The sequence below is a fragment of the Suricata suricatta genome, chromosome 10 (assembly GCF_006229205.1).
Source record: "Suricata suricatta isolate VVHF042 chromosome 10, meerkat_22Aug2017_6uvM2_HiC, whole genome shotgun sequence".
NCBI lineage: Eukaryota > Metazoa > Chordata > Mammalia > Carnivora > Herpestidae > Suricata > Suricata suricatta.
This window is the reverse complement of record NC_043709.1, coordinates 122,158,380-122,181,696: the sequence shown is the minus strand read 5'-3', so window position 1 is coordinate 122,181,696 and position 23,317 is coordinate 122,158,380. Positions and strand designations below refer to the sequence as shown.

Here is a 23,317-nt window from a genome sequence, read left to right as displayed (position 1 = left end):
AACATGCATGAAGTGTAAGCAGGTCCCTGCTATTTCTGAAGCACCTCATCATGGACATCGTTACTATGTCTTATTGCTGTTTGGTTTGTGTTTGACTGCTCTTCCTGCTATTTCAAGGGCAAATGAAAAGGTACAGGTTCAAAGAGTTAACTCAGAACCGGGGAAAGCATGAACTTTGATTTCACAGGAAAAGAAAAAATAAAAAGAAAGAAATCGAGTGCACGTGTCAATCAACCAACTGAGAGAAACCTATTTTCTGTATTTCAGGAATACGGAGTGAGTTAGTGCCACCTGAGCCAGGAGAAGGCATCCCTCTGGCTTAAGTGGCACACTGGAAATTCACACCTTCTCTCTGGAGAGACTCAAATCAAGAAATCTGCACAAAAGTGATTTAATGAACAGCTTTTTGTTTGGTGCCAAATGACAAGGTGCCGGAGTTCTTGAGAACTCTTAAATAGGAGTTAGTTTTGATTCTGACATCAACCGTATCTTTAGTGGCATTTTGCTCTGTCTTCATAAACCCCTGGCCTCCCTTTGTCTCAGAACCTCGGTTTTTACACGTCACTCAACAATAAGGCACCGTCACCATTTTGGCCACTTTCTCATACCAATTGTGCTATTACCCATTTAATGATTTTCTTTAAGCCAATGTTATTATTGGTTGATCGACTGATTGATTGATTTAAGGAGGCTTCACATCCACAGCGGAGCCCAATGGGGAGCTTGAACTCAGGACCCTGAGATCAAGACCTGAGCTGAGATCAACAGCCGGACACTTAACCGACTGAACCACCCAGGTGTCCCAAGTCAATTTTAAATTGACTTTTTTTGTTTACTTAGTTGCGGTGAAGGAAAAGTATTCATTAACTCTCAAGCTCTTTGTGCTACTTCCCTCTCTAAGACTCATTAAAACATTATACAATTATTAAAATTTTGAAACTTGTTTTTCTAGGTGCCACCTAAAATCATTGGTTCCCAGTGAGAAACAACTTTGAAAGTCGGCCAAAGGGAAATACATGAACGTTTCACACAGTTACGGGAGGAGCCATTTTCCTCAGCAGAGAGGCTGGCGTCTGAGAATCAGGTTATAGCACTCCACCCCCCTTTGAAGCCAGTGTGTATTGTTTCATTCAAAGCGTCCCATAATTTGAAGCAGCTGCAGTTTTTCAGATGACTTGATGGCTTATTCTCCTTCAATAAAAATATTGGACCATCTCAATCTGGTTAGTTCAAAATCCATTTATTTTTGGTCCAGGCCCATGCATTTCCAATTAATGAGACACGTGCTGCTCTGGATGGTAGGTGAGGCCTGGAGATACTCAACTATGACAATGGCTGGCTACGAGGAGTCAGGTAGATGGCATTTTCCCAAATCAATCGAGTGAGATCCAGAGGGGCCAGAGCAAAAGCAGGGAGGCCCTGTGGATGGACAAAGGGACAGGTGGCGTGGGCTCCCGCCCTATATTTGTTCCTTGTTTTGTGATCTTGTCACCTCAAGTCATTGCAACCACGCTAAGGCCCCTGTGTCTCACTATCAGGTGAATGGGCTCTAAAAGCTGATGCACAGGGCTGTCTCTCTACCTCCAAAACCCTACGGTTCTGAATAAGTCCGGACCGTAGCCTCAGGTGGTACCAACGACTAGGTCAGATATCTCCTCTGTCCCAAATCTACAGAACCAGACAGAGTATCGCTCCTGCAAATGACACGTAAGCAAAGGGATCATCACCAGCTGGACGGGAAGAGAAGCAGGGCAGAGAGGAAATGGCGTGCCAACCGTCGATATGGATGTACCTTCAAAATAATTTTTTTCTCTGTAAAAAAACGAACATGCACTTCCCTGCTCCCCACGGCCGCATGCACAAATTTAAATAAAAGCAACACATACTTACCTGAGAAAATTTAGAAAAAGTGTAAAGGAAAGAATGGTCATCTGGAAGCCCGCTATTGGGCAAGACTGTGAACGGAGGAAGCCTGTGCAGTTGCGGTAGTAAATAATTTCCTACGGGTCTGGGTTACCCGGATGGGGACCCACAACGAGGCCGGAAAAGCCAAACCCCGGGAAGAAAACAGCATGTAGGTGCACGGATGACAACCTGAAAATACCAGGACATATGCTCCCAGTCAAAGGCAATTTCCGCTAACATCTGTATTTACGGGAGCCGAGGAAAGGGATGCGGTTTGGATATCAAAGGGAGGAGGGTGTGGTGCAAACCTCTCCCGAACTCTCCAGCGCTGGCACAGGATTCTCTGGGAATAACCCCAGTACCTGCTAGGGGAAGGTCCTGCTCCCATCGACTTTCAGTTGAGGCGGTTGCTCAGCCAGCCCCGGATTTCCTGCAGAAATGGTGCTGAGAGCTAGCTGTCTCGGTGCCGAAGTCCAAGTGCAGGGCTAGAACAGCTGCATCCCCTGTTGACGCTGTTGGCAATGATGACTTTGCATCACAAATCACCGAGATATTTTTGTGGCTGGGGTGGAGGCCTCAGTCTCCAGGAGGGGGTGAGGGGAGCTGCAGTCCCTGGCCCCGAGGCTGCATGGCTGTCTGTCCTGATTCTAGAACCCTCCGCCTCCAGCGTTCTCCCTGCCCTCCCCTAGCCGCTCTCCGGGAGCCTGACAGGCTGCAGAGCCTGGCGTGTAGGCAGTTCTCCATTCAAAGACACTTTCTCACTTCCATATCGGGCTCAGGAAGAAGCCCTCTGCTGCGGGTCCCTGAAGACAGCTGTCGAGTGCACAGCGCACGACGGGAAGAAGAAAGGAGCAAAGGGGAAAGGGTGTTTGGTCTGAGACTGTCCCCACATTGTCTACTGTTTACTGTTCTCATTTCCCTCGGCGTAAGTTGTAACCAAGTCTCTGGCAAAACAACCCGTCTGATAGTGGGTTTTGAATGCTACAGACCTAAACAAACAAACCAACGGCCCCCTCCAAAATTGCACTGAATAATTTATCTTGAGCCAAATATATATCGCTTTATTTGTAATTATTACTTTCAGGTTAAGTTGTCTGTATCTGACTCAGACTTAGAGCTCTTACCTACTAGTAAGACAGCCACCCCGGGTTTGAACTTCAGCTTTGCTACTTACTCACGTGTGATCTTGTTACTTAATCTCTTGGCCTCAGTTTTTCCAATCTAAAAATGGGTATAACTGTACCTATGAAATTGAATTATTCTAGTGATGAAATGAAATAATATATATTATTTGGACCATACTAGATAACACCTTTTCATGCTTATTAACTCCTCTGGCAACTGGGGTAAAGATAACCACAGGGATTTGGATAAGCAGATCCATGCATGCACAACCCTTTAAAGGGAAACAGACTAATTTAAAATTTAATTTAATTGCCCTATTGGATGCCTTTTTAAAACATGCGAAATATTGTGACTTCACTCTTACAAGGATAAAACAAAATAGCTATGGCAAGTAAATACAATTTCTGCCAAAGACTTTTTTTTTCAGGCAATCAGTAAACCTGACATAATAGGATTATCTCTGTTATATAAAACCCTAGAAGTTTTAAGTGTTACTCATAAAGCTTACAGGGATACTTCTTAAAAAAAAAAAGTCAACACTGAGATACAAGAGCTATTTCTAATTTAAAATTTAAAGTGTTTTTTTGCAAGGAAAAAACCCCAACAAATAATTTTCCCTGGAATGTTGACGGACACAGACTAAGGTCTCCCTCCTGCTCTATCACAGCTTCAAATCTTCTACATTTGTCTCAGAAACGAAACGCAAGGCAACATTTTCGTGAAACCTCTGAAAATGGTCACAAAACACATACATCGGTGAGATCTATCCTAGCAGATTATGGTGACACCTTCCGTCCTTTTTAAATGATAAGGTTGAGCAGAAACTGGATCATAAGATTTAGAGATGGAAGACACGCACATGTCATTTAAATGGATTTTTAAAAACAGACTGTTGCCAATAAACAAGAAGTTTCCCTTTCAGCAGTCTGTCAAAAGTGAAAATTAAAAACCTGGAATTTAAATTCTTCATGGAATTGAACTTAAACACAGATCTGCCTCAGTTGAAGGCAAAGGTCCCACAGCATGACAAAAATAATTCTGACAACGGTATTTCGTTAGAAAGGTACAGTTCTTACCTTACATCTTCCGTGAACCGTTCTCTTCTAGAAGAAACTTTCTAGACTTCCAGAGATCTTGAAACCACCCATCTCTCGAATGCTTCCTGCTCTGCCTTTATGGTGACTAAATGCAAGGCTTGGCTTTTTTTTTTTTTTTTTAACAGAAGGAAGCTTTTAGTCAAAATATGTGGTTTAAAGGAGCAGTATCCACCCTTGTTAAAACCATTTCACGGACATTCAGAGGTTTTGTTTCTACTCTATGAAAGTTAAATCTGAGTAGGAAGGCATTTTTCCTGTCCCGGAAATCAGCATAACTAAAACCAATGCTGAGCTAACGAGAAATGTTTCTTCCATGTGTTCCGTCTGGCAGAAACTGCAAGCCATATCAAGGAAACACGTGATGTTTATAAATACAATATGGCTCATGTTGTCATAACCTCTCAATGACAAAAAAAAAAAAGTGCAAGGAAAAGCAAGCAGCCACACAGCAGGAAAGATGAGATTTGTATTGCTTAGAAGCTGTGTATCAGATGTGCATATATTACTCCTTCTTGCTTCTTAGAAAATAAAGTATTATTGGAAGCAGCTAGGGAAGAAAAAAATCTCTACCGTGTTCTGGATAGCCACTGGACTCAAATGTGTTTGCCCCCGTAACCATTTCAATAAGAGTAACTCCTTACCAACTGTAGCATAAACATCTTTCTGCCAGTCAGAAAAGCATGACATAAAAAGGGCATAATTAGATACATCACTCAAGTGAGTCCCATTGTGTTAACTCGAGCAAGTAATAGAACGGAAGCAAGGATTTCACGGAGGCTGGAACTGACTTGAAACTGTACAGATGTCTGTATGGTGACTGATTATTGACCTGTTGATTATTGACTTCGGAACTTCTGCTAGACTCGAAGATTGGTGAGGGCAGTCACCATACTTGCTCACTATTACACCTTCAGAATCTTACACAAGAGCCAGAGTTGGAGGAGGGGCATGACGCATCATGGGTGTAGGTGAACTGGTCTGAAATCATCACTCCAACTCTGCCTGTTGGGAGGTATTGGGAATTCTAACAACTCAATCTACAAGCAAGATTTGTCCTACTGAATTATAAATCACAGCAAAACAAGATCTGTCGTATTTAATTGGGTATCCAGAGATTAGCATACTTCCTATGATAGGTGAATATAACTCCTGAAAATAAAATTTTTAAAAAGGGAAAATAAGTGTGCTTTTCTGAAAATCACTTAATTCAGCCCATCAAATCTGTCTTATCTTAAGCGTTAGGGTTATGGGCACACCTGGGTGGCTCTGTCGACTGAGTGTCCAACTTCGGCTTACGTTATGATCTCACGGTTCATGAGTTGGGAGCCCTGTGTCAGTCTCTGCGCTGACAGCTCAGAGCTTGGAATCTGCTTTGGATTCTGTCTGTCTGTCTGTCTCTCTCTGCTCCTCCCCTGCTTGTATCCTGTCTTTCTCTTTCTCAAAAATAAATAACAAATATTAAAAAATGTTAGGGTTATTAAGTGCTGTAAAATTTTATCGACAGGATGGGAGGATTTGTTAGGACAGAGAGATATTCTTATTTCTCATTTTGGTCAGGAACTACTTACCACTAAGATAAGCTAGGGAATGTGTTACAACTGTTCATATTTATACTTACAAATCGTTGTACTGATCTTAACAAACAGGGCATTAACAGAAAGTGTGCGGTAGGAAATATTCTGGAGTGAGCCCCTTTTTTATTCAGGCAGTTAATGAAAATCTCCTCCGTGCAGGACACTGTCAGAGGGAAGCACCAGGAGCATGAAGATGGACTGGAGGAAAAATTCACCCCTAGAGAAGCTTAGGGTTTAGAAAGGAACTTCAGGTGTTTCCATGGCAGGTAGGAAAAGAGGGAAGGAGGTGGACAGGTAAGGTTCTGTGGAGGTTCAGAGACAGGCTTGGAGAAGGAGGAGGCAGGGAAGTCATGTTAAAAATAGTGGCTTTTGAGTTACGGCTTCAAACATGGGTGGCACACGGACACCGATGACGAAGAGAGCAGAGTGGGGAAGAGCAGTCTTGACTGCCGGCCAGTTCTGGAGTTGGCCCCCCTGCCTCCAAGTCCAGTTCTACCACTGAAGAGCTGTGCTGCTTCGAGCAAGTTCCCTAGCCTCTCTGACCCTTGGTTTCCACATCCAAAACAGGGGATAATGAGGATTTTCTTCACAGTGGGTTGTTTGAAAATCCATTGATAATGAATACGGATGCCATGCTGGGCGCAGCACATGGCACTCAGTCAGTAGATCATGAATATTTGTCACTAATACCACTGCTGGTGGTGGTAGGTCACGGAAGAAGACCTTGAATGATGAAAGAGCATTAGCTATGAGTCTTTCTGGAAACTTCCATTTCTTTCTTTTTTAAAAATACTTATTTTTGAGAGACAGAGTGCAAGCAGGGGAGAGGCAAAGAGAGAGGGACAGAGAATCCCAAGCAGGCTCCGTGCTGACAACTCATGAGCTGTAAAATCATGACCTGAGCCAAAGGTGGATGCTCAACCAACCTGAGCCACCCAGGTGCCCCAGGAACTTCCATTTCTATAGGATTACTTCATCCCTTCCCAAATCCTGAAACCTTCCTCTTAGCCAGAGTGCGATCCCATAAAAAAAAGAGCTCTAAGCCATGGCCACTCAGACATACATACTAAATGACATATGTTTCTTCTTTCATTTTTGGGGGGTGTTGGGAGTGGGAGTGAGGGTAGAGAGTGTCATTTTAACATGGTCAAAAAAGAATGAAATGGAGCAAAGTTAAATATAAAAAGATGTCATGAAATAGATGCATAGTAGAGTTAAGAAGTGAAACAAACATTAAGAAAGGATATTTTATGTGTACTGAAATGTCATCAGCACATCATTTCAAAACTTATAAAACTTGAATAGAAATATCAAGGAAGGGAGGCTAGAGCTGAATAGAGAGAGTCGGAAGGAACTGGGTTCAAATCCGATGTCTGACATTTACCAGTTGCATGGGCCTGAAAAAGACTCAATGGCCTCAGTTGTATCATCTGGATAGATGGAGACAATATACCCACTTTGCAGAGCTACTGACTAGACAGTATGTAAAGTATTTAACACATTGCCTACTGTATAGATACAAAAAGGTATCTTATCTCACATTGAAAAAAACAATGGTATAGAATGACGCTTCTTATATCCTGCCTGATTCCACAAAGGAATAGAACTCACATAAATCATTACAATTTTGCCCCAAAAAAGTCAAAGTGGAGCATATGATGAAAAGATAAGAATAGGAAAATTAAAAAAGAGAGGCCAGGAAAGAAGCCAACACACAAAATACACGCCGCTAACGCCTGTACGCTAGTTGTGGGCGGGCCACAAATTTAATTCCAAGCTTTAGAGTAGCAACACAAAGAGGGAAAATGATCACTTTCAAGATTCAAAGTGTCCATATGACTAAAATAAACCATGAGGAGCACAACTATTTCTGGTGATGAGAACAGAGAGATATTTTTACAGTAGGTTCTCGTTAATGACAGAAAATGAATAATACAGCATTTACAGCACTACTGTGGTAGTACTCAATGCCTCCCGTGTTTACACTCCCCATGGGCAGGACACCACGGCTGACTTCCTGAGGGATACAAACATGATCACAAGATGGTTTACGCCTTTGGAGAGTTTACAGTCTTGCAGACTGAGATGAACATGCATCTAAATGATTAGAACATCACAGGGCCCCAGGGTGGCTCAGTCGGTTTAACGTCTGACTCTTGGTTTCAGCTCAGGTCATAATCTCATAGTTCATGGGTTCAAACTCTGCACTGGGCTCTGAGCTGACAGTGCAGAGCTTTCTTGGAATTCTCTCTCCCTTTCTCCCTAACCCCCTGCTCTGCACATGTTCTCTCTCTTCCTCTCAAATAAACTTTAAAAAAAGCTAGTTATTACTTTAAAAAAAAATGAATGATTATAACACAAGGACAATGGGCAGTGTGTCCCAAAAAGGGAAAGATAAATTCTGGCAAAGCATTAGGGAAAGCTTCATCAAGAAGGTAGTCTTTTGTTTGCCCCCTAAAAACAAATTTTTATGTTTTGACATATCTTAACACAGGAATTTTCAACCATTCAAAATCTGTAGAGAAAATAATACAGTGAAGCCTCATCACACATCTTTGACATTTTTCAGCAGTTCACCAATTTGGTAAACCTATGTCCACTTTTTGGGTTTACTCTGCTGGAATATTTTTCCGCAAGTCCCATTCATTGTGCCATTTAGCCTGTAAACACTTAGTGTGTCTCATTTTAAAAAACATAACCAGCAAGTCATTATTATACCCAACAGAATTGCCCATTATCCCCTAACATCATCTGATTTCTGATACGTTCGGATTTCCCAAAGAGTTTCCAAGATGTTTTTTCAGAATTGGTTGTTCCAATCAGGATCCTAACATGGAGAGCACATGGCTTTTGGTTGTTACGGTATAGATGGGACCCAGGAAACAGAATACTGTCCCTGCTGACCCTTTTCTCAGGCCAGCAGTTTATAGGAGTCAGGCAATCAATCGTTCTGTAGTATGCTAGATGGATGGAATTTTGAACGGCAGACATGTGGGGAAGGAGGCCACTTCACACACCCAAGTAAGAACTATGAGGCGTCACTGGTTGGGCATTGGGGTGCAGATAATACTGACCATTGGCCTGTGCTATTCTTTGCACAGTGGGATGGTAGGCTTAGGGGGATGGCTTGCAGAGTGGTCATTAGACTGGGGTGAGAGGAGTTGGAAGCCTGGCTAAAGGCTGTTGCAAGACTGATTGCTAGAATAGTACTGAACACTAGACCTAGAGAAGCAGAGCCATGTTGCCAAGAGCTGGGGATCCGTAGCCCAACTGCCTGGGTTCAAATCTCAGCTCTGCCCCTCTCTAGCTGTGTGTTCTTGGGCAAATGTCTTACCATACCCATGTGACTGTTTTCTGAGCTATGAATACGAGGGCTTATACCAATACCTGCCTCAACATGTTGTCCTGGGGATGAAGTGAGATCACCTGTAAGAGTTTGTAAGAGTGTGTAGTAAATGCTCAAAAGAGTTATCAGTCTCGAGAGCAGTGGTGCAGGCAATGGCAGAAGGGTCATCTGTAAGACGCCTCGCTGAGTGGCCCACATGAGCTCTGGTGGCCAAGGATGTGTTGGGAAACAGGGGTCAGGTGACTAAGGAATCACTGATAACTCAACTTCCCCACCTCTGAACACACACCCACACCCCAGCACAGTCACCCTACCATGCACGACATGGAAAACCAAGCTGGAAAAGGACTTAGGAGGAAGACAAATTAGGATTTGTTTTTCAACAGGACACAATGGAGACACTGGAAGAATGTCTACGTGGAGACAGTCACTTGGAAATCGACCATTGGGCTCTTAAAATCTAGAGAAATGGCAGTTAGGGTTATAGTTTCAAGGGTCAGCCATGTTGATGGAATGGTGAAGTCAACAGTAAGATAAAAACCACAAGTATAAAGGCGCAGATTTAAAAAAAAAGCAAATTCACACACACACACACACACACGCACACACACACACACACCACACAGTAGTGAAGTCAGCCTGAGCACACTGAAGACCATTTAGGGGCAGAAGGAAGGGTTAGTGAGTGAAGCAGGCTGGGATGTGTTTGAACGTAAGTAGGGATTCAGAGATGGCAGTGTAATGGAGGCCAAGGTTTCCAGGGAGACCGTTGGTTGGTGTCAAATGTGGAGCTGAGATAAAAGAGGTCTAGGAGGTAGCAACTGATACTGGTATTAGGAAATAATTTAAGATGTAGGGCCAATTCTAGGGAGTGTGTTCTACTTGCAAATCTGGGAGCTGTTGCATAGAAATAAAAATTAAAGACATACAAGAGGGAAAGAACTGAAAGACGGGAGCAGAAAAGTCTCAGGAAGTCATCTCAAAGTGCGTTAAGAAGGCAGAAAAGCCCCCATACTGCTAAAGAGCCATTGGGTTTGGTGAACAGGGAGTCCCTGGTACCCTTCGAGAGCCACAAGATGGATTGGCTCATCTTTGAGTTGTACATTTGTGAATTACAAGCCCTGTGAGCGTGTGCATCATTTTTGCAAGTGGGCCTCTTCCATATGGTGAGCTCAATCCCTTGGGAACGAAATTTCAAAGTGACTATCTAATTTTGTAACGAAACAAAAGCCATGTGATTAAATTAGATCAGGGTGCCTTGCACCCACGTGTAAAGAATCAGGAGCTGGGTGTGCTCAGTTCCAGCAGAAAACTACAAGTCTTCTTCCACGGACTAGCCTCAGAAGTGCTCAGCTAGATGCTAAATGAAACACTAGACACATGTTTTCCCCACCAGGCATATATTCTGTGCATGCTCTGGGGCCCACAACTGCCAAGTTAATACTTTAGTCTAACATGCTTTCTGAGTCACACCACTGCCAACATAAAACTGTGCTCGTGAACGGACTGTTGTGGATTCGGAATCTCACGTTTTCTTGGGCTTCACAGGTAAGACCATAAAGTCACTGTTTCAGGACGGTCTCAGGGGCCAGTGCCAACCTCTGGTGTTGCTGTTTTTGCGCCTCTGCTTGATCCAACCAACGTTTCTGCTGATATGCGTGTTTGCTGGTAGTGAGTGGGCAGCCGGGTGGGCTGTCCCGGGCTGCATCTGGAGGCTGGTGGTTGAAGCTAGATGACATCAGGCGCAGGGCTGCATAACTGACTCATGTGAGTAGTTATCATCAAATTCCTTCACGGCCACACTCACATGGCAAACATACGGAAGGATGGAGCTCCCCTAAATCTACCATGCAGCTTGGTTTAGTCTACAACAATTGATCCCTGCTCTGTTGTCTTTCTCTTCTTTACCATAAGTGACAGGGTAATGCAGCTGGGCTTCAGGCCGGGCTCAGCAAAGCTGCCTTTCCTTTAATGGCAAGGTGGTCACACTTGTGGATGAAGGGGAGAGGATGCCAATCTCCACAGCCAAAAGGTGAGGCCGAAGGAATTCCATGTCTGTTAGCTTTTGGAATCTGCAAATCGGGGCCAAGTTACAAACTGCAGGCATGATCACACCTTGTTGGTCTTAAAACCACATTCTGTTTCTCATTTCTGAGTTGTCTTCATGGATACCTAAAAGCATGTCTGTGGGTTGGATGGTGAACATTTGCTGTCTTGTCATCTGGGGACAATAGTTGATTTCCACACACACACTCACACACACACTCACACACACACACACACACACACACACACACACACACCACTGTAAAGGGAGGTTGTGAGCAACACAGAAAGATCGCTAGGGTCTTGTCCAAAAGTAAAAGCAGAACAACTTTACTGAAACCCATAGCCAATGTTCTGAACTCTAACAGGCTTCATCCATATGGTTGATATTTGAGTCTCTATGTGCTCATTGCTGGTCTTTATGTAGATACCAGATCTGCTTAAGAGTTAAAACAGGTGTCCTCCGCATTCATAAACAAGATTTTCAGAGGTGATTCTGGGGCCTCTGTGTGGGCTCCACGGGACAGAAACAGAACCCTGAGTGCCACGAAAGTCCAGTTCGAAGGCTAGACATATTAAATACAAAATAAAGCTATCTAGCGGAACAAAGACTCTTAAGAATGTCAGCGAGAAAGAATAACGAAATAATAAAAAGCAAGAATACTGTCACACTTAGTCCATGTTTCATGATCAGCATGACACAATCTGTCTTCACGTGGTGCTGGTTTACATTTAAAGTGTAACTAGCTAAAAATAAGCCCCCAAATCCTAGATTTTCTGAAGTAGCAACACAGCCTTCACTTCAAATCGCACATCATTTCTGACACAAGAAAAGCAGCTGAGCACGTAAGAAGACTTTTCCTCCCAAAGCACAGGCTCTGATCCCACAATGTCATCACTCATATTGCAGTCCAGAATTCCCTAGAAATTCTTCCAGTGCTTTCTATTGGACCTCCTGGCCTCTTGGTCCAAAACTCACACACTCTTTGGGGACGCAGAACAATGGTCTACAGAACCTCTGACTACACAAGAAAGGGGGATTGAGGTTGCTAATCAGCTGACCTTAAAAGAAGATTATTTTGGAGTGTTGGGTGGGTTCTATGTAATCACAAATGTCCTTAAAAGTGGAAGAGGGAGGGTTAGAGATGTGAGATGGAAGCAGGATCAGAGAGATGCTATTTGGCTGAGTCTGAAGATGGAGAAAGGTGTTCACAAGCCAAGGAAATGTGCCTGACCTCTAGAGACGGGAAAAAATGGAAACATTCTCTCTACAGCTTCCAGAAAGGACAGCCTTTCGATGTCTCCTTGACATCCTGCGGATGACTCTTTGAGTTTATAGTCCACTGAAGACCGTGTTAGACTTCTGACCTCCTGAACTTTCAGATAGTAAATCTGTGTCATTTTAAGCCACTTAACTTGTATTTATTTGTTACAGCAGCAGTAGCAAACTGATACATGCTTCTGGGAGCAGAGACAGCCTCACCATGGGAATGCGACCACAACACTGGGACAGACAGTGCCTGGGTCTCTCTGCCAAGAAAAGCTATTCATTTACTTTTCTTCTAGTTAAACTCCAGCGTCCAGCAAAGTACTAATCCCCAGAAAGGATGAGAAAAAATGGTGCCACATCTTCTAAATCTGTGTGTGTCATGGGGAGGAGATACAGCAGGAGGGGAATGTGCCACTATTGTTAGAAACTCAATCCCTTTTTAGCGGACCTGCATTAATGTGATTTTAAAATCTGTCTTTTCTGTTTCCCAGTGCTTTTTTCTTCAAAACGTCCCTGTGTGCTTTGAATGTTTGGATAATCTTCTGAGATGATCTACATCTAGAGAACTTTAGCTCCCAGATCATGCAGATTTTTGGACTATGTCTTCAAGTGATTCAGATAAGGTCTGATAATATTTAATACAGTACCGCAGCAAATAGTCTTGAATTAGAAGGTGAATAATTTAACTAGAATGCTTGGAAGACCTGACAGAGGGATATTACTAGATTCTACATGGAATTGTACATTGGGTTTTTTGTTGTTGTTTTGTTAATTTTCATTGTAGGAAAAAGAGCAAGAGATCCTCTGAATAAGTTAATCGTACATAGACCACAAATACCTTTAGGCAAAGATTCTCAGGATCCCCTTGGGGTGAGGACACAACTAAACTCCATGCTTAGAGATGAATGAGGATGTCTCAGCCCCTATATCAATCCCTTTGTCCCCAAATGTCCAGGAAATCTGATTTCTTCACCAAGGAGCAAATAACGAGTCATCAGAGAAGAGGAGTGTTGAGAACCTTTAAAATCTGATGGTGGGTATGACTGCCACCAGGAGACCATGCCAGAGAATGAACGGGTCGGTGTGACCTGTCGAATAAAATTAAAAATAGAACAGAAACACTTACCCTCATGTCCCCATTCACAGTTTTCGGTGTGTGATTGAACGCATGCGCGGGGTCCTTATTGTAGACTTTGAGGAGCGATCTGTCCTGAATGTTCCTGGAATCAAAAACATCAATAACTATGGCAGATGAAAGGAGGCTTACTTTGGCCATTTCCTTTGCCTGCCCTGCAGAATCAGGGAAAAGACGTGAACAGACACCCTGGCTGTTGCCTGCAGTCAACCAGACAAAAAGTGCTTTCACCCTAAAACAGGCGACAACAAATAAGGAAAAGGAGAAAAGTGACTTGGGCTTTCCTTTCCTGTGTTTGTTCTTCAGGAAAGTATTAGTCTTTCCCTGAAGTCCTCCACCCACAAATACCGGTTAGCATGGACTCTCTTTCAAGATTTGAGCAAGGCGAGCGAACACTTTAGCTCCAATACTTAATGATATGTTCAAAGAGATTGGGTTAATATTTAAGTATTTAATAGTTTACTTTGCCCAAACACCAGGTTTTCTGCTTATCTCACGAATGCACACAAATGAAAATGGTTTTCCCTTCAAACGCTTTCAGCAAGGAAAAGAAAATATATTTGCAGTCCAGAAAAAAAAAAAAGTACCACCAAGATCAAAACTAGTATCTTTCCAATGCCTTTTTTTTTTAAATTCCACAGTGTGTTTTAAGCAGACTTTTCTACATACGAGTTGACTTACTGGATGTGCAGGGTGTTTGGAAAGAATAGCGGCAGGTGAGGTCTTCTGCTGGTCTGTTTCGTTTTCTGAGCCCAGCGTTTAAGAGCCTTGGCGTCAGTGACACGGCAGCAAAGGACCCAAGTCCCACATCTCGCTCAGAGCCCTACCTTAAAATTATTTAAGAGCATATGGACGTCTCTGAAGTCCTTCTCCCTCCACATCCGGCTTTGATCGGCAGAAGGGTCACCCAGGGCACTTTCAGCCCCGTCTACACCGAGTCCTTCCAAAGCCGTGCACTGAGCTCAGGGAAATGTGTGCACGGAGACGCATTCCTTTCCTCCAGGTGCAGCCACCCGCTTTGTGGGCTGATCGCAATCTGTGGGATTACTGGGTTATGTTTTGCTTTAAATGAAGTGGAGGATTCTTGGACTCGTCTTGCTTATCTCCTTTAAATATGTCAGTAATTGCTTTGAAGCCATGACTAGCCCAAGCTTGCATGGTTGCCCCAGCCCTCAGGAAGCTCCTTACAAGGTGGTGGGAGAGGGGCTACGGTACTGTGAAGGCAAGAACTCACAGAAGGTGAGGATTCAGGAATTCACTAAGGGACCCTCCCGCGGCTGGTGGGGGGGAGTCACAAGGGGCAATCTGGAGAAACTGAAAACCTTACTGGAGCCGTGAAAAAAACTTAGTGTGATTCTCAAGGTATTTAAAAAACATGAGGTTGGGTTATGATTAATTTAGAAACATGCTCATCCAAGATGAACCAACAGTAAAGGCCCAGATTGCATTTACCATGGCAACATTTACAACATGGAATTTCAACCTGAGTGCTCTATAGCATTTCCCTAAGGAAAATAGGAAGAACCCAACACAATGACGAAATAGTTAAATGTTTAACAAATACACTCTCACTTCAAAGATACCGGATGTGAAAGGAAATTTGTCTCTGGGCTCGGAAGATTAGAGCCATTGTCTTCAGTTACAGTCTACACAGTACATTTTGTGGGAGAGGGGGAGACTATGATGCTGATTTTGAGGCTTTATTCTCCCACTCAAATAATACACAATTGAGGCATTTAATGCATATAAGCAAAGAGAGAGAGTAATTCTTTGGAAAAGACCTACATGTGATCACCTAGCGTCAATGTTACATTCATCACCAAATAAAAACACTTTATCCACTTAAAATAGTTTTAGATCCATTCTTATAGGGAAATCAAAATGCGGAAAAGTAAAATTACTGACAAAGTTATAAATCAATGATTTTCCAGTTAATATTAAAATATTTTTTTAACATTTATTCATTTTTGAGAGACAGGGTGTGAGCAGAAGAGGGACAGACACAAAATCCTAAGCAGGCTCCAGACTCTGAACTGTCAGTGCAGAGCCCGATGTAGGACTTGAACTTATAAATTGTGAGATCATGACCTAAACCGAAGTCGGTGCTGTACCGACTGAGCCACCTGGGCACCCCAACAGTTACACATTTTAAATGAGCTTAAAATCACTTTCACAAATGTAAACATATTAACTGAATATTATTGATGTTTAAAGAAAGGATCGTCTCTTCTCTCAAGCACAATTTTAATCTATTTTATCAACTGACTTTGCATCAGGGAGAAGCATCTCTGTTTGAAATTTGTGGGGACCTCTTCCTCTTTGACCTCCCTCCCATCTCTTTTTCTGAGACTTCCTTGCAACACTCTGGAAGAATGTTTAAAGGAAGCCCTATCAGTGGCACTCTGAGGTTTGGGAAAGTCTCTAGAAAATCGTGACTCACTGCAGTTTAAAAATGCTTGCATTGAAAAAAAAGTAAATAAATAAAAATAAAAATGCTTGCAAGACAGTGAGATCCAATAGTTTCTAACCACCTCATCAGGTTTGAGCTTCGTAATGAAAAGTGGCTTCATGTAGTTTCATACGGATTTATTATTACCATTTCCTTCGAGTCCTCTGACTGCACAACATGGAAATTCAAGAAGATTGCTGGAAAACGGCATGTCCGTGTAAAAACACTACACGGGATCATATGACCGCAAACACACTCTTTAGATACAATGTGATCGCTCCATGTTTAAGTTCATGATCTATAAATTCAATTTTTTTTTTGGTGACAGGCTGATTAATAATTTATTTCAAAAAACAAACATGAATTTTCTGATACCCATGAATATTTAAACATGTTTTTTAAAAGCAGCAAGGCCAGCCAACAGATGTGGCACCCACACCTTAGGGGGCATGCATCAAACTTTGAAAACCCTAAATTACTCATACACCTTGGCACACGCCTAAATATGTCATCTGTGATCATTGCTAGATGTTTATCAGTTTACACTTAAGTATGCACTGGAAGGCATATTTTTAAGAAGTGGTTCTTATTAATTTCATAATGAAGACAGAGGGCACCCTGTTCTTCCCATGGGAAGGAACCCAAACATCCAAGTTGTGGACCAAGTTGGTTGGGCAGAAAACATTCTGAGGGAATAAAAAAAACTCTTTACCAAGGATATGGACAGTCAGGCCCGAGGCTGGGCTTGGCTGTATGATCTTGAATGAGCGCTTCAACTTTGACACATCCGAGTTTCTGATCCCATAAAATGAAAGGGGCTGAATTAGTCACTAAATAAGTTTTTCAAGTTATAAAATGTCTAGAGGCTACAGGAAGTGACTGCTTTTTTGTGCTGACCTCAGTCTGGTCTGTCAGGCTGGGTGGCTGGGAGAGATCAGATGGGTCCCTTCTGATCTGGACACAGTGCCACCACAGTAGATGCGGATGCTTTTATGTTCGAGCCTCCTGCCTTGGCTTGAGTCTACTTAGCCTCATTTGAGAGGACGTTCTCCTGGGGGCCCTGGAGAAAGCCCACCCGGAAGTGAGATTCTTTGGTAAGGCCAACTATTTAAGAAAAACATGGAAAGGGGGAATGTTTCTCAGCCTTTTTTTCTTGTGGACAACAGCAAAGGGCCCCCAGTTTCAACTCTAACCTGCTGGTGTAAATAATGGCCCAGTGGGATTATTACCTCAAATGTTCACAGCCTCTGTGAGGGAAAGAGCACTTGAGGAGGAGCTGGGAAAGTTCCAGTCACAAGCATGGCCTCACGGCGTTGCTCAAGTCCCTCTACCACCTTCTGGGCCTCAGTTTCCCTAGCTCTTCTTGGCGGACTAGATTATTTCTCATATTCTCTTCGGATGTAATAGGTAAGGATCTATGTGGAAGAAGTCTGTCCTCACCTTTATACAAAACCTTATAAGTGGACTGCAAGAAAGCAGATAGATAATCCACACCTGGGGGTAAGATAAGCCTGCCAATCAGGGTAAGAGCTGTGCTTTGTTCCCAGGGACACGGAGGGATTAGGACTCAGTATAGACTGTAATGATGCTAAATGCAGTAGGTTGGACACACACACACACACACACACACACACGTGCGTGCATGCAACATAACTACCTACCTTACATCGTTAAGTTCGTAATAGACATTTCTGCTTTCGTCTTTGATGTAAATGGCGACACTGGGCGACTCTAGCATCTTCATGGTGAGCTGCTGGGGAAAGGCACTTACGAAGAGGGCACGGATTGTGTCTGCACTTGTGATTTCATTCGGCATCCTGAGCTGCTTGGTTTCATCCCCGTACTGGAGATAGAGAACCCCTGTGTGCAAAACGAACACAGTTATCAGTCCCAGATCAAGACCCACACAACACGCAGCGAAAGCGCAGCCGCTGCTGCCTTGCCACAGACAGCAATGCTCAGGACAAGCCTGAAAGAGTGAAACAAGAGACATTTGTTTGGGTTTTCCAAGGAATGCGCTTTCTGGTTATCGCATAAATATTCACTTTTATTCCTTGGAGTTCAGACAGATGTTAAAGAGGCTAATTTTCAACTCCTTTAAAGTCAAAAGGACAGGGACAGGAAGTGAATCTCTGGTAGCCTAAAGCAAAAGTATATTTAGAAATTTGAGCTTATAGGGCGATATTCCCCATGTCTTTCACTAACTGGCAACATAGTCATTATATTATAGCAATGGGTAGGTTATGTAGTTAAAATTTTAATCATCCGTTCAGAGACATGTTAAGTGGAAAGACTACAATATTTCCATGGCTCTAATACCTATTTATTTAATGTTTATACCAAATGAAACTATCTACAAGGAAAGAATCCGGCACCCCCAATGTTTCAGAAAGAAAATGCAGCAAGTCAGTTACACAAAGAAAAATAGAAGCATCGGATCAGAGAATTTTGGAGTTCCAGGGGGGATGTGGCTCCCAATGAACCATACCTCCCAGTATTCAGGTCCTGGGAGTGTAGTCCCTTTCCACACCATGTCTGGACATGACCATGTCGCTTGTTTTGACCAATGAGACATTAGCAAGTAAAATGTGAACTGGAGGCTTGGTAACTGCCTGCACACTAGACCTTATCCTCTTGATGAGTGTGTTCTTGGATGTTCCCTCATCGAGCCAGCCTTCTGTGAGTCCAACTGAGCCCAATGGAGAAGCCACATGAAGAATGAGAGTCCTGACTGGCAGCCCCGATTAGGTACCCATTCTACAGCCACCACAACAGTAATGTGGGTGGCCCATCATGACAGACCCTCCAGTCCCCAGGTGACCTGCTTCAGCTGATGTCACATGGAACAGACATTCGATGCCCCCTCCAAGCCCTGCCAAAATTACAGAATAAAGCAAATAAACAGTTGTTAATTGAACTCACTATGTTTAGGGTCCCTTGTTATTCAGAAATGTATAACTGAGGGGCGCCTGGGTGGCTCAGTCGGTTGAGCAGCTGACTTCAGCTCAGTTCATGATCTCACGGTTTGTGGGTTCGAGCCCTGTGTCGGGCTCTGTGCTGACAGCTCAGAGCCTGGAGCCTGTTTCAGATTCTGTGACTCCCTCTCTCTCTGACCCTCCCCTGCTCTTGCTGTCTCTCTCTGTCTCTCAAAAATAAACAAAAAACATAAAAAAAAATAAAAAAAGAAATGTATAACTGAAACAAGACATCAAAGATCCTGACATTTCCTTTGAATCCACTTCTTGTGAGAATCTACTGAGGACAGACGAATACCCTTGGAGTAAGCTTTGGCAGGAGAGACTCAAAAGAGAACAGAATATGGCTTCTGGTTAAATATGGTAATTCATGCAACAAATTTGTCTCTCTCTCCTCCCTGAAAGTTCATTAAGGTGACAATGAAGATTAACAAAGCATAAATTAAAGAATTAAGGGAATGAGAGAGACAATTACAGACAAGAGAAGCTGACATTTAAGTCTTCAAGGAGAGAATTCCACAAGAAACATGCAGGGACAGGGCACCTGGGTGGCTCAGTTGGTTAAGCGTCTGACTCTTGATTTTGGCTCAGGTCATGATCTCAGGGTGATGAGATGGAGCCCCGGATCAGGCTCTGTGCTGAGTGTGGAGCCTGCTTGAGATTCTCTACCCACCTTTCCCTCTGCCCCTCCCCAACCTGTACGTGGACTTTAGCACTCTCTCTCTCAAAAAATAAAAAAAATAAAAATAAATAAACAAAATAAAGAAATGTCCTTTAATAACATGAAATAGGGGTGCCAGGGTGACTCAGTTGGTTAAGCATTCGGCTTTGGATCAGGTCATGATCTCACGGTTCGTGGGTTCGAGCCCCACATCGGGCTCTGTGCTGACAGCCCAGAGCCTGGAGCCTGCTTCAGATTCTGTGTCTCTCTCTCTCTCTCTCTCTGCCCCTACCCTGATCACACTGTCTCTCTATGTCTCTCAAAAATTAATAAAATGTTAAACAAACAAACGAAACGAAACCAAACAGACTAACAAAAAACATGCAGGGCCAGGGATGCACCAGAACCAAAGCACCAGATTCTTCTGAGGGGACGAATTCAGACTGAATGCAAAGCATTAAGTCTGATTGAACTTTCTTTTCTTTTTAATGGTACTGCAAACTGTGTGAAACTCCTATCCCACTCAGCCAAGCGACTCCCTGTAGAAGAAGACTTAAGAGGTAGGACAAAGCAGAGTGGATTCTGGCTCATCAGGCACATGGGAGACGGGGTGAGGTACCTTCTGACAAAATGCTTGCAAAGAGGTGACCCTCAGTCAGGAAACTGGGGGGACCCTACAGGGGTCCCATTACACTTGCAGGTGATGTTCAAGTTCTGTCTGATCGCCTCCTTGTAAAGTGGCCCCACCCCCATGAACGCTTCCAGTTAGTAGACTACCGAGGATTAACAGGCATTTCACATGAGCCACTGACATGAAACACTAAAATAAACAGAAAACAGAAACTCAGAAAAGAGGAGATGGTCCAAGAAAAGGGGAACATTTAGAGAACAAGAGCAAGCTCTGGGAACCATGAGAGCAGGAATTAAAAATTGAGGGAGGAAGAGGAGTGCTTGGCAGGCTCAGTCTGTAGAGCATGTGACTTTTGATCTTGGGGTTGGGTGTACAGATTACTTAATTTAAGAAAAAAACTTAGGGAGGAAGAAAAAGTTGATGAAATCTCAGAAACTAGGGCAAAAAAGATGAAGGGAAAGGAGAGAGTGAAAAACGGTAAGAAAAACAGAATTATTTCAGAGCATCCTAAGTCTTACTGCTGAGAATCTGGATAAAAGAGATCAGGAAGGGCGAAAGTTTTACAAAAAAGTATTTTTAAAAAATCCCCCCCCCCCCCCACTGAAGGACCTGAGATCAGAGATCGAAAAAGCTTATGAAACACACAGCAGACTCTGGCTTGTCACTGAGACAGTCCAGATGGTGAGGGGAGAACAGAAGGGCCTACAAGCTCCCAGGGATTTGGGGAGAAAAGTCATAAACAATGAATCAGGAGTCAGAAAGGCATTATTAGCTTTCTCAACAGCCACACAGAGGGAACCTGGGTGGCTCAGCTGGTCGAGCATCTGACTTTTAATTTCAGCTCAGGTCATGATCTCATGGGTTCTGTGCTGGATGTGGAGCCTGTTTGAGATTCTCTCTCTCCCTCTCTCTCTCTGCTCTTCCCCACTCTCTCTCTCTCTCTCAAAAAAATAAACTTAAAAAAATTCAATAAGTAAGGAAATAAAGTGAAGAGAGAAAAAAAGGAAGGAAGAAAAAAAAAATCAACGGCAACCCAGAAACCAGAAGGCAATGGAGAAATAGCTTTGAAAATCCAGAAGGAAATGTTTTTGACCATCAATGAGGTATTTATCAAAGTCAGCTTCTCCTGAGGTCTTTCCACCTTGTCCAAAATTTCAGCACCCATTCACCCTAATGCTTCTCACCCCCCTTCTTATTTCATTTCTATTTCTCAGTCTCTTTCACATATACTATAATTCATATTTAGCTTTTGCTATTATTTATTATCACTTTCTTCCTCTAGACTGTAAGCTTCACGAGGTCTGGGATTTTTTAGTAACTTTTTTTGTTGTTGTTCACCACAGGACCCTTAGGGCTAGAGATACTACCTGTTACACATCAAGTTCTCAATAAATGTCTGTTGAATGAATGAAGGAATGAATGGTTTGTTAGTCAGCCAGAAGGAATGTTCATTTGGGATCTGTCCAAGCTGTAAGAGCTTTTGCTACATGAAGGAGCCTAGTAGTCTTGTTTCTGATTTGTACACACATTAGAGATACTCTCTGAAGCGGCTGTTTTCTTGTTCCTTGATTGGAGTCATCCTTTGGCACTGAGCATAAGCAGCTAGGTTTCCCTTCTGAGGTAATTTTGATCCTCAAGCTTCTACAGGGAGCGAGTTTTCCACATATCCATGCTGCTAACACGTTCCTCAGGATTCAGAAAAATCCCTTCAAGTCTGTCGGATCACAGATCCGGCAATTTTTCGCCCCATATGGGAGACGTGGTGACTGTCCCATGTGATCGGTAATGTCACAGTAAAATGCCAAAATCACTCTTGAGGTCTGGGCCCCGACCACGCCTGGGCGAGGCCCCCGCCGAAGGGCTACTACTTATGGCCTCGCTAAGGTCCAGTATCACAGCCTCGCTCACCCAGAGGGCCTGGTTCTCATTCCCACATCTGCATTCTGTACGTGTGTGTGCTTGAAATAGAATTCGTAGGCTCTGAGTGAAAAAGACAAAAAAAAAAAGACAAAAAAAAAAGATTGGGCCCAAACTACGGTTCCCTCAGGGTCTGGCTGGAGCAACTGTGAGCAGGGGTACGAAGCCCGTTAGAGATCGTTAAAATCCAGAGAAGACAGGAAAGACGCCTTTTCAAACAGAGGGAAACAGTCTTTTCACACTGGATTCAGTTTGCTTTCTCGACTCAGGGAAGGTATTTAGGAATGCTTCAGGTCAGAAGGCAATCTCTTAATGTATGATGGCGTTTTACTGGCACGGTGATGAGTTTCAGTCCGCGCTGGCATACTTCCCCAGCCCTCGGGGGTGCTGCTTGATCCAGATTACAGGGGAAGTCTGAAGGACTCTGGATCGTAAACTCATTTCATGAAGGCAGAGCACAGGGAAAGGCATTTAGAGGAGGTCTGCTATGTGTCAGAAACAGACACACGGTTTTCACATCAGCACTGTGTCTCTTGTTAGGTTGTTGTGACGGCCCTGTTGCACAGATCAGGAAAAGGAAGATCAGAAGGTCCAAGTAGCCTGCCTGAAGTGAAAACCAGCAATGGCTCTCTACCTTCCATATCCCATTCTGTCAGTCCACAGACCTATGATCCCTCCCTTGAAGCATATGGCCTCTGAAATTCTGCACCATATCCATCTCCTCCAATCTTCCTCTCTGGACCATCTTAGCTGTCCTCACACTTTTCTCCTGCCCATCTGCCTGAAGATGCTGAAGCGTGAGGGGGTGGGGGGCAGCTCACACAAAAAGACTGCTATCCGTAAGTCTACTTAAATGCTGACACATGGTTAGAAACCATCCACGCTGGGGAAGGCACGGAGCTCTGAAAGCAACAGTGTTGAAATGAACCGCAAGACACTTGGAGCCCCTCTGAGAAGCCAGAATGTTCCAGAGTTCTTCCGCCTCAATGGCCCTGCAGAAGCAATGTGGATTTTTCACCAAGAACTCTTGGCCACGTTTTGCAAAAGAAAAAATAAAGTATGCTTGGCACATCATGCTTGTGCTATACATCCTTATAATCTTCTGAATCTCAGAATCAGTTCTAGAATGTGAGACACCTCAAATATTCCTTATCTTGATGTGGTTATGCAAGGATTTTCTCACAGT

The 23,317-nt window shown here is 43.4% G+C and overlaps 1 protein-coding gene across 15 annotated transcripts in view; it reads right to left on the bottom strand.

Annotated features, from left to right (window-relative positions):
* KIAA1217 (KIAA1217 ortholog) overlaps window positions 1–23,317 on the bottom strand; it is a 426,188-nt gene that overhangs the window by 83,310 nt on the left and 319,561 nt on the right. For 12 of the 15 annotated variants that reach the window (XM_029953664.1, XM_029953665.1, XM_029953669.1 and 9 more), the window contains 2 exons: window positions 17,609–17,807; window positions 13,490–13,583 (listed from right to left, as the gene is read on the bottom strand). In XM_029953664.1, coding sequence (XP_029809524.1) covers window positions 13,490–13,583; window positions 17,609–17,807 — 293 coding nt within the window. Of the gene's footprint in view, window positions 1–2,267; window positions 2,513–4,106; window positions 4,457–13,489; window positions 13,584–14,325; window positions 14,486–17,608; window positions 17,808–23,317 lie in introns of those variants that run through there. The other 3 variants (XM_029953666.1, XM_029953667.1, XM_029953668.1) reach the window with 3 other exon arrangements.